Genomic DNA, 12,392 nt, shown 5'->3' with positions numbered 1-12,392 from the left:
AGGTTTTAAGAGAGAAAAACATTTCATTGCTTACTATAGGTTCCAACACTATACAAAACTGGCAGAATGTAAGGGAGACATAGACCAATCCACTACCACTTAATTAAAAAAATTTTTTTTTAAAATGTTCATTTGTTTTTGAGAGACAGAGACACAGACAGAGTGTGAGTGGGGGAGGGCAGAGAGAGAGAGAGAGACACAGAATCTGAAGCAGGTTCCAGGCTCTGAGCTGTCAGCACAGAGCCCCATGGAGGGCGCCAAAGTCAGACACTTAACTGACTGAGCCGCCCAGGTACCCCAACCACTATCACTTATTGACAGAACTGGACAAAAGATCTAAAAGAATCTAACCAACAACACTGACTCAACTGATACTTAGAGAATAATAAATGCAAAAAAAAAAAAAAGTAAAAAATGAAAGAGATTAAGATAAGCTAAATTAATGGAAAGATACCCCATGTTCATTAAGATTGGAAGATTTAGTATTAAGCTACAATAATATCCAAAGCAATCCACAGATTCAATGCAATCTCTATCAAAATTCCAATGGTGTCTTGCAGAAGTGAAAAAACCAAACATCATATTTATATGGAACCATAAGCCACATAGCCCAGTAGCCAAAGCAATCTTAAAAAAGGACAAAGTTGGGGTGCCTGGGTGGCTCAGTTGGTTAAATGTCCAACTCTCGGTTTATGGCTCAGGTCATGATCTAGCGGTTTGTGAATTCAGGCCCTGCATCCGGCTTCGCGTTGACAGCGGGAAGCCTGCTTGGGGTTCTTCCTCTCCCTCTCTGCCCCTCCCCTGCTTGCTCTTTCTGTCTCTTTAAAAAAAAAAAAAGAAAGAAAGGAAGAAGAAGAAGAAAGATGGAGGACTCACATTTCCTGATTTTAAAACTTACCACAAAGGTATAGTAATAAAATAGTGCAGTACTGGCATAAAGGTAGAAACACAGAATGGCAAAAGTAAGAGTTTATTTGATACCAATAAACCAGAGTACCAACACCATTCAATGGGAAAAGAACAGGGTCTTCAATAAATGATACCAGAACAAACAAATACACACAAAAGAATGACGTTGGGACTCTTACACGTCATTATCATACGCAAAAATTAACTCTAATGGATAAAAGATCTACCTATTGGAGCTAAAGACCATAAAACTTTTTTTTTTTTTAATGTTTATTTTTGAGAGACAGAGAGAGAGAAAGAGTGTGTGTGTGAGCAGGGGAGAGGCAGACATGGGGACAGAGGATCCAAGGCAGGCTCTGACAGTGACAGCAGAAAGCCTGACACAGGACTCAAACTCACAAAGTGTGAGATCATGGCCTGAGCTGAACTCGGACACTAATCCCACTGAGCCACTCAGGTGCCCAAGACCATGAAACTCTTAAAAGAAAACAGGGATAAAATCTTCATGACCTTGGATTTGGCAATGGATTCTTAGATATGATATTAAAAGTATCAGCAGTAAAATGAAAAAAAAAAAAAAAAGGATAAAGTGGATTTCATCAAAATTAAAGTTTTGATAACTAATTAAGGACGTTATCAAAAAGTCAAAGGACAACTACAGAATGGTGAACATCTTTGCAAATCACACACCTGATAAGGGTCTAGTATACAGAATATATAAGGAACTCTTACAACTCAACAAAAAGACAATCTCCTGAAAAAAATGGCAAAGGACTTACAACAGACATTTCTCCAAAGGAGACAGGTAATGGCCAACAAGCGTATGAACAAATGATTAACCAATCATTAGGGAAATACAAGTCAAAACCACAACGAGATATCTATTTCACACCCAAAGGATGGCTAGGATAATAATAATTTTTTAAAAGGGAAATAATAAGTGTTACTGCCAAAATGTGGAAAAACTGGAACCTCAATACATTGCAGATAGGAATATAAAATGACACCATAGAAAGCCTGGTGATTCCTCAAAAAATTAAACACAGAATTACCATATAATTCAGCAATTTTATTCCTAGGTATATACCCAAATAAATGAGAACAGATACTTGAACAAATACACGTACCTCCATGTTCATAACAGCACTATTCACAATGTGCAAAGGGTAGAAACATCCCAAACCCATTAATGGTTGAAAAATGAACAAACGGTGGTATATACAAACAATGACATATTATCCAGACCTAAGAAGGAATGAGGTACTGATACATGCTACAACATGGATTAACCCTCAAACACTGTGTTAAGTTAAAAAAGCCAGACACAAAAGGTAACAATATGGCATGATTCCATTAATATGAAGTATCCAGAATAGGTAAATCCTTAGAGACAGAATGCAGATTGGTGGTTCCAAGGGCTGGGGGATAGGGCAAATGGGTAATAACTGCTTACTGAATACAGAGTTTTCTTTTGGGGTGATGAAAATAAAAATGTTTTGGAACTAGAGAGAGGTGATAGTTGCAAAACACTGTATATGCAGTAAATGTCAGTGAAGTGTTCACTTTAAAATAGTTAATTTTATATTATGTGAACTTTACCTCAAAACAAACCAAAAAAATCATAAACACTAAAATGATAGAATTCAAATGCTTTCAAGTGCACATGGATCTTGCCCCCAAAAGACTACATACTGGGAAATAAAAGAAGACTCAAGAGATTCCAAAACAAATCTTAGAGTAGGTTCTCTGACCACATGAAATTAAAACAGAAATCAAAACAGTAAGGTATTTAGAAAGCCCCAAATATTTGGACATTAAATAACACACTTCTAGACAAATCATGGGTCAAAAAAGTCACATACAAAAAAGAGAGAGAGATTTTGAATGAAATAACAAAAACACAACATATCCAGTTTTATGAATTGCAGCTAAAATGGTGCTTTAGAGGGAAATTTATAACATAAAAAAACTTAGAAAGGAAGAACAATAAAAAATCAGTGATCTATGCTTCCACCTTAAAAAGCCAGAAACAAAAGAGCAAATAAACCCTTAAAATAAGTGGAAGGAAGAAAATAATGGTAAAGGCAGAAGTAGCTCAAACAGAAAATGGATAATAAAATTAATGAAACCCTAAATTGGTTTTTTATTTTTTTTATTGTTTAAGGAAGGTGGGGAGGGAGGGAGAGGGGGAGAGAGAGAGAGAAAGAAAGAGAAAGAGAGAGAGAGAGAGAGAGAGAGAGAGAGAGTGAGAATATGAATATGCATGCCTGAGCTGGAGAGAGATCATGACCTGAACCGAAATCAAGAGAACGCTTAACTGACTGAGCCACCCAGGTGCCCTGAAACTCTAAATTGGTTTTCTAAAAACATTGATGGAATTGATAAATCTCTTAAGTAAATAAGACACAAAGAAGAGAGAAGAATGAAATTACCAACATTAAGAATTACATAGGTGATACCATTAAAGATCTTCAAGATACTAAAATTATAAGGTGGATATTATGAGCAACTGTTTGCCAATAAATTTGACAATATAATTAAATTATACAAACTATGAAATCTGATCCAAAAAGAAATAGAAAATTGGATTAGCTCTGTATCTACTAAAAAACTGAATTTGTAATTTTAGAATCTTCTCCACAAAATAACTCCAGATCCAGATGGATGCATCAGTGAATTCTAGCAAACATTTAAGAGAAGAGTCCTACACAAAGTGCTTTAGGAAATTAAGGAGGCAATAATATCTAATTCATTTTGAGGCCAGTATCAGTGCCATCCTGATACTATAACCTGAAAAAGACATTATAAGCAAACCATAGACCCATATCCATTATGAACATTCATGCAAAAATCCATAAGAAAAGTCGAATGAATCCAGTGATATATAAAAAGATGTTATATCATGACCAAGTGGGAGTATGTTCCTGAAATAAAAGGTTAACTTAACATTCAGAAGTCAGAATAATTCACTGTATTAAGAGAGTGAAGTGGAGAAAAAAAATCACATGATCATTTCAACAAAGAAAAAGACATTTTATAAGACTTAATACTCAATTCATGGTAAAAACTCTCAACAAACTAAGAGAATTTCCTCAACCTCATAGAGGGCAAAAACCCCACAGATAACATCACAGTTAATGATGAAAGACAGAATGCTTTCCCCTAAGACTGGGAACAAGGAAGAATATATACTTTCAAAACCTAGCCTTAAGTTAATAAATGAATTCTAGGGAATTTACTTCCCCCTGTTATGTTGTGTGTATATTCAACATCAGAGCTCATAGACAATACAATAAGGCAAGACAGAGGAATAAAAGGCATATATATTGGAAAGGATAATATATGTAGAAATGGTCTTCAATATAGAAAATCCTAAGCAGTCTGTAAAAAAGTACTAGAATAATTAAATTTAGAAAGTCCACAGGATTTAAGATAAATGCACAAAAATCAACTTTATTTCTACATACTAGCAAATGATGAACAGAAAATGAAATTTTAAAATAATCTCCTTTAAAATATCATTAAAAAACATTACATACTTAGAGATATATTTAATAAAATATATGCAGTACTTGTATAATTAAAACTACAAAATACTGTTGGGAAAAATTAAGGAATATTCATGTAAATGTAGACAGATAACATGTTCCTGCATTGAAAGGTTTGATAGTATTATGATGTTAATTCTCCCCAAACCGACCTGAACACATCAGTTTATTTTTATGGTGTACCTACCTTATTGTGTTTCTTGTAAGCTAATTAAAACAAATCTATCAGTCAAAAGGAAACTCAGAAGTGACATACTTTATCTAACTGAAGTATCTACTAGTTATGTGGCTGAGAAGGGAAGATGATGGCCAGCTTTGTTTATATACACATTCTCACAGATTCTCTCCATGTGAAATAAAAAGTAAGCTCTCTAAGGTTAAAAGGTGAGAAAGTGACGTACCTGTGGTGAGGGCTGCTGAATATATCCCTGCTGCTGAAGCACAGGCTGGCTGCCAGGATGGCCAGAGGCAGCATAGCCAGCAGAAGGGACTGGCTGCCCAGGTGGCAGAGGAGGGGGAGGAGGTGGTGGTGGCGGTGGTGGTGGAGGGGCTGCCGTCATGATATAACCAGACTGCTGTGGGGACTGAAGAACAACAGTGGACTGGAACATGGTGGCATGAGGGTCAGAACCATCTGCAGATGGCTGGCGGGCAAGACTCATGTGGCTAAACTGAGACCCAAGGTTGTCCTGCTAAAAAAAAAAAGGGAAAAGTCAGAAATCAGTAAGCCTTCCATACACACGTAAACCAAACTTCTAAAAAAAAAAAAAATACTTCATGTATTTGAAGATGAACTGCAGTAGTATGGGTATCATGTATCTATAACAGATTTGATTTAATAGAACAGCTTCAATAAAATTAGAACTCTAAGGCAGGAAAGTAGGAGTATTATAATGCTGTCATTAATAAATTACTTTTAAAGTAGATCTAATGGATTGCAAAGCATGCAGAAGAGTAGGGTGTAAAAACATTTCACACAAAAAAATGAAAAGACACTTATCTAAATGATGATTAAAGACACATAAGGATGTGTGAAGTGAAAACTGGACATACTTATATTATAAATTAACATCTTCTCAAAGGACTTCAAGGACCGGGTAACTAACAAGGCACAGTACTAATTATTCTACCCCTTTTCCTAAAAGGCAAGATTCTGGTTCTAGGCACTTCTGTTTATCTTATCACACCTGTTGAAAATACTAGCACAAATGAAAAAAAAAATGCATAAAATCCACCCCAGTCTTCTAATCTCTCAAAAATAATTTGGCCATAAATTCTATTCTTCTCTAGGGTTTTTCAGTCTCTTCCTAAAGTCAGATGTTGACAAATGTAATCGAGATGAGTTTCCTATTGCTTTTGCTACTTGGTGAGCAGGCGAATCATGTCCAGCCAAGAGAGGTTTATAATGTACATGCCATCTGACAAATGTTTTCTCTCACTCAACAGCCTAAGGACCAGTTCTGACTAGTCTAGATAATATCATTGAAATGACAAAAATGGGGTTAAAATGGCATCCCCTTGCTCCCAAAGAGCCAGAGATTGGCAACAATATATACCACATTTTGTTAAGAAGAGAATTTTGGAAAAAGTTACTTAAAAAAAATTGTGGCAACTGAGTTGTCAGATCAAAGTCGACACATCTGCAATTTCTAGTCTGCTGGTTTTTGCAAAGTACATTACAGCTATGGAAAAGACAGGGAACTGAAAACGGGTACCTGATTTAATGACTGGAAATACATGGTTTTATGCTTGCTCTGACACACTCTAGCATTATTAGCCTAATTCAATGAATAGTTTCAAAAGGGAAAAATGTACTAAAATATACCTATTAGTTGTAATTACACAGTAATCTGGCCAAATATTTTAACTATACACCACCATCAGAGTCGTCTTGAAAAAAAAGTCATTTTCTTATTCCAACAATCTGCCATTTTTCAAAACATTTTTGAGGCTTTTATGTTATGTTCATTGATACTTTTGATCTTCTCAATGCTGACAAAATTTTATTTTTACAGATTGGAAGTGATTTTTGAAAATCATTCACAGCCAATGCTGGTAAATAAGGTTGCCCCCAGCTCAACGCAAAAACACTCTCAATATAAGAAAACGTTTCTACAAAATGTCAAGTGATTTTAAGACATAGCTTGTAATTTAACCTAAAAAGTAGTGTCAAAATATGATGCCATATATTCAAAAAATAACAGCACCACCGGGAAAAGTCTATTAGGCTGTTTAGGGAGACTCATTTTAAGGGAAGGGAAGTAACATTTATTGAATACTCATTTCATGTTAGGCCCTAGGCAGGAATTCCATTCCAACTTTTACATTGTTGTCTCATATACTTAGTAACTATAGAAGGTCACAGAGAGAACACATGGCCCTGGTGCTTGTAAACTCTGAGAGGTAGAATTTAGGGCATACTTTGGATTGAAGAAGGTACCATTCATTACAGTCACAGATTAAATATCTAGAGATCTTCTTGGGAATATACTTAGAAGAATATCTTATGTAATCATAAGCTCCAATTCACCCTAATAACTGGGATAAGTCTACGGGACCTATGTACTGGGGAAAGAACAGAAAGCCTTAAACCCAGATGAAGGCTGCCACTCCAAGATTGCACAGATTGCACTGATCTCAAGGAGAAAAGTAGCTAAACTGTCTTAGGACTAGAATTGTCAACGTGAAAATCATTTCATTGTGGAAAAGCAGGAAAAAATTGGGATTTATATAATCACTATAATAAGTCAATATAACAAATATTCTACAGTAGACAGTAAATTATTTCTAATACAAGTTAGAAACACTTTTTCAGTATATGTGTCTAGGACTTTAAATAGACACAAAAGATCATATCACATTAATCACATTCATGAGCATCCATCACACATCCACCCACAGAAACAATGCAGGAGGTGAATAGAGATATAGTACCACGGAGTATTGCTGGGTGGGTGAGACTGGCAGGAGCGGGGATGGGTAAGGGGCTGTAGAGTACTGAACAGGCTGTGAAGAGGACTGCAGAGGACGAACAGGCTAAGGAATAACAGGTTGGCAAACAATGTTAATGTCAGAATAAAATGTTACAAGAATTGCATAAAATGGACACTTTTTTGGCAAGAGCTTAAACTATACTTATAAAGTGATCTTAAACAACAATAATAGGAAACAACAAAAACAATGCTAAATGAAGAAACTCTACACAGTAAAAATTTAAAAAACATACCTATGTTTTAATATATAATTTTTTTCATAAACATATTTATTAGATTCATAGAAACAGGTAATTTAGACATTTCAAATCCTATTATCTAACCCAAACTCCTAGGTTAAGTCAGTAAAAACAAAACCACTCATTCTTACTTCCTGGTTTGATGGAGGGGCTGTTCTATTTAGCATTATAAAACTAAATAAAAGAAAAACTTCATTCATTATCAGACAATGAAAACTTAACATAGTATCTATGCCAATTACTATCTGATAAGGCATGATTAAATACTCTTTTGGGACCATAGGGCCTGAATTCTAACAATTTTCACTTTAAAAAATTTATTTACTTTTTTAATTTTAGCAGTTTTTAAAGTACAATATGTTGTGGGTGCCACTAAGAGTAACAGCCTAAAGAACAGCACACACATACATACAGGCACATGTACACACATAAACTTATCTCTTTTACACAAGGAAGATAAACACATTTGTCTTGCAACTACAAATTTTGGTTGAGAGAGTAGATGCCATGTGGAGCTGAAAAACTAGTGACCTGAAATTTTTTCACTAATGATATACTTCTGCATTTCAGAAAAATAAGGATAAGTTTTATGTTTCCCAGGGACACTCAAAAACAGACATTATAGAAAATGAACAATGTTTTAATCATTTCAAACCTTAAGGAGTACAGCTGGCCATCCGCAGGCTAACAGTGGCATCTGACTTAGTTTCCCAGTCTTATATTTATATTAGTTGATTACAAAAGGGTAATACACATACTGGCTTAAAGACTCTCATAATCCATGTTATATAGGTGACAGTCAGACTAAGATAAGTGACCTGTAGACAGCCATGTAAGCAAGCACTGGAGGAACCCAGGTCATTTTATCTAACGAAAAGTCTCACTTTTGCTTAAAATGTATACACATGAATCTCTGTCTGGACAGTATTTCCTAAAAGAATACTTTGAAAATGTAAAATAAGCGAACTGAATAAGCTTCCCAAGGAAATAATCTAAATAAGGGGAAAGTCTTATGACAACTCAGATGTGTATGGTGAGTTACACTTCCCCCACAAAATCAACACAATAGTTCCTAAAAAATGAAAAAAATAGAATCTCACAAAAGATCTAGAACTAAAGCAAAAGTACTAAACAAGGTAAAAACTGAAGGATCTATAGAGCCACTGGTTCCTCACTAATCTCTTCACCAGAAATTAGCAAGCTTCCTAGCAGATGACAGCACATATCACACTAAATGAGGTGCAGTGGTTTTAGAACTTCCAAGCACAGGCTATTCAATGTGTTATTAAGTCAGACAACCATTAAGACGTAACTTTCTTCCAGACATTTTGACCTACTATGTAAGTGTCAGATGAAACAAAAGCTTTAGTCGGCTGTAAGATAAAAGAAAGAGGAGTCCGATGAGCACCAGTGGTATGAATTAATGTCTCCGAGAGTGTCAAGTGGTAATGAGACAAATGTGGGCGGGAAGACTCGCTGTTCAAAGTGAAATTCTGACACCACTTAGAAAAGGAAAAGCCTTAGCTCTTCCTTTTCCTACTTAAATTGCAAATGGCTGCAAAACAATATCCACTTAAAAGTGACTGGTTTTGAGAAATGCAGCCCATCTGAAGGCTTTGGAAATCATACTATTATTTTGTTTGGTTATTTGAAACTTCATGGATGGATTATCTCAGTGCAGAAAGAAAGTAGTTACTGAGTATCATTTGTTCATCAATTCTCTATTTTGGTATCTGATGATGAATTACCTGAAACACCTGAAGCAACACCAGGACAATCAACCACGAAGTTTGATGCATATCCTGAGATTTCAAATTATAGTCCATTAAAGCTCTATTCCTTTTTTAAAATGTTTATTTTTTTTTGAGAGAAAGAGAGCAAATAGGGTGGGAGGACAGGGAGAGGGGGACAGGATCTGTAGCGGGTTCCTTGCTGACAGCAGAGAGCCCAATGTGGGGCTGGAACTCACAAACCATGAAATCACTGACATAAGCCAAAGTCAGACCCTCAACCAACTGAGCCACCCAGGTGCCCCTAGGCTCTATTTCTAAACTAAGCTATCTACACCTTTATTTAGGATAGTCTCATATCTAAATCATACAAAATTATTTCTAAGAGATAATAATCTGAAATATATAATCATAGATGAATCCTTAGACTTTTTTGAAGCCACCAGACAAATACTATTTCCACTGAATGAAATGAAAATCAGTCTTATAAAGCTCCTGGTGAAATATGTAGCAAGGCATAGGCAACTGACAACAAGATGAAAGAGAAATACTTCAGGACCTAACTGAATGAAGGCAAGGCAGAGAAGGCCAGGGAGGGCGTTTTACGTATTCTAATGTGTACCTGTGCATTTTTAATCAAATGGGGTTGGGAAGTGGATATGGGAGTCTTTGGAAACAGTTTTTAGGCAACTTCCTCTTCACAGATTTGTATGTTTGGTTTTTAAAAAAATTTTTTTACGTTTATTTATTTTTGAGACAGAGAGAGAGCATGAACGGGGGAGGGTGAGAGAGAGAGGGAGACACAGAATCTGAAACAGGCTCCAGGCTCTGAGCTGTCAGCACAGAGCCCGATGCGGGGCTCGAACTCACAGACTGTGAGATCATGACCTGAGCTGAAGTCGGTCGCCCAACCGACTGAGCCACCCAGGCGCCCCCACAGATTTGTATGTCTTAAAAGCACATCAAAAACCTAGAAATCCTACTTTATATAAACTACCTTGCCCAATATTAGGAGTCTTAATTGCCAGAGGCACAATTATTTACAAAACTTTGAAAGTATTTGATGACATTACCACTGCTCATATATTCTTTACCCTTGCACTACACAAACGATATAACTTGCCAATAAAATTAATGAAATTTCCCTAGTTCAAGTTTATCTCCATACTTCTTTCGTAAGAAAGTATTCTACAAGTTCTCACCAGTGGAATATTTAGATAGTCTTATGGAGAAAAAGAGGTGTAACTAACTGTACAAGCTGTCTTTGATATGTTATACAACCTTTAAAAGAACAAAAGTAAATGAGTTTACACTGGGATAATCAAGTTCCCCAAGGATGAATAATACATCTATATGGGAATAGCCAGAATGTGAAAGTGTATGTGCAAACTTTAAACATTTCTACAAATTCAAGATACTATTAAGAGTGCTTCTGTGAATTCTAATTCAGAATGTTTTTGCCTCCCTCTTTTGTAGAATAGGTGGGATGCAAAGTACCTTGCCGAACTTGAGCAACTTAAGTTTCTTCTATCTTCTTGATCTGTTGAATCTTAGAACAACTTACTTATTAGCTCACTGGGATAATCTTAGTTTTGTTTTTATTCCTTTTGTCCATCTCTTGCTGTTGTAGAATACGGAGAACATACTCACCACATAGGCTCATGAGATATGAAATTTCCTTCTTTCCAATATATATTCTGTATTTATTAGCTGAAAATCCTGTGAAGTTAACCTCTCTTCCTACAAACAGGGAGCGGGACATCACTGGTGCAGAATATTAAAGTTCTAAGAGATACTTGGGCTAGCCCAATTATAATTATAATTACTGAGTTTAAACCCAAATATATAAAGGGAGGTGAACTTAGCATTATGTAATCATGGATATGTGCACCTGTGAGAAAATGTGATTAGCTGCTTGTTGTTGAGGTGGTGGGGGTGGCAGAGGTGGCTGTGGAGGTCCAGGCACTTGGGTTCTAACAGGTTGTTGAGTCATAGGAGGATTATACACAACTGGACTTCCATCTGGGTTTATGAAGGGCTGACCTGAAAAATTATAAGAGGAGGGAAAAAAACCATTTACAGTTGAGACCGAACATAGGTCATTTCTATGAACAATCTGTAACACAGGTCTATAATCCTTACTCAAAATCCCAAAGCCAAGTTTCTGAAGACCAAAAGATTTTCTTAGCAGAGGAAACAAAGTGTGACCATACCTGAGCCTATTTTAATAGTCTTTATTTTTCTCACTTAGAGTAAATTTTTTTTTCATTTTTTAAAAATATAATTTATTGTCAAACTGGCTTACATACAACACCCAGTGCTCATCCCAACAAGTGCCCTCCTCAATGTCTATCACCTATTTTCCCTCCCCGCCACCCCCTCCCCTGCCAGTTTGTTCTCTGTATTTAAGTTTCTTGTAGTTTACCTCCCTCCCTGTTTGTAACTATTATTTCCCCTTCCCTTCCCCCATGGTCTTCTGTTAAGTTTCTCACAGAGTAAATATTTGAAAATTCTGCTGCAGTGTTTTACTATGTAGGTGCTGCTCTAAAACCTCCTGGAGTTATTTTATAATACATAGCATTTTTTGAAAACTCTGAATTCTGAATATCTTGCTCAAGGGATTCAGTTATAGGACTGTGGTCCTGCAGTGCTTTAACGATTTCAGTTTTAAGAAAGAATTCTTGACTTTGGGATACTGGAATGTTATTAATTAGCCTCTATTACGTAGTGAGAAAGAGCTAACTTATAGACCACAATGCATATGCTTAATTAGTGAAATTAACACTGGATGAAAATTAAAAATGCTTGCCAGCTTCAAATTTCAAATCATGGACTTGATGGCAGAGTCCTTATTTTATAACTTCTAAAGTTGTAAGTTGTGAACTCTGAAGAATTTTGTAAAATAATTTTTTAATTCTAGTGAGCTTGATTCACAGGTATGAAAAAAACCTTTAATATTGATTTAGAGGCTTA

At 35.8% G+C, this 12,392-nt stretch overlaps 1 protein-coding gene across 21 annotated transcripts in view; it reads right to left on the bottom strand.

Annotated features, from left to right (window-relative positions):
- R3HDM1 (R3H domain containing 1) overlaps positions 1-12,392 on the bottom strand; it is a 203,492-nt gene that overhangs the window by 74,579 nt on the left and 116,521 nt on the right. For 17 of the 21 annotated variants that reach the window (XM_042994336.1, XM_042994342.1, XM_042994338.1 and 14 more), the window contains 3 exons: positions 11,311-11,462; positions 7,392-7,493; positions 4,859-5,149 (listed from right to left, as the gene is read on the bottom strand). In XM_042994336.1, coding sequence (XP_042850270.1) covers positions 4,859-5,149; positions 7,392-7,493; positions 11,311-11,462 — 545 coding nt within the window. The remainder of the gene's footprint in view (positions 1-4,858; positions 5,150-7,391; positions 7,494-11,310; positions 11,463-12,392) is intronic. The other 4 variants (XM_042994346.1, XM_042994352.1, XM_042994343.1 and 1 more) reach the window with 3 other exon arrangements.

This window comes from Panthera tigris, chromosome C1, assembly GCF_018350195.1.
Source record: "Panthera tigris isolate Pti1 chromosome C1, P.tigris_Pti1_mat1.1, whole genome shotgun sequence".
Taxonomy (NCBI): Eukaryota; Metazoa; Chordata; class Mammalia; order Carnivora; family Felidae; genus Panthera; species Panthera tigris.
The sequence above is the reverse complement of the archived record's forward strand: the minus strand, read 5'-3'. Positions and strand labels throughout refer to the sequence as shown.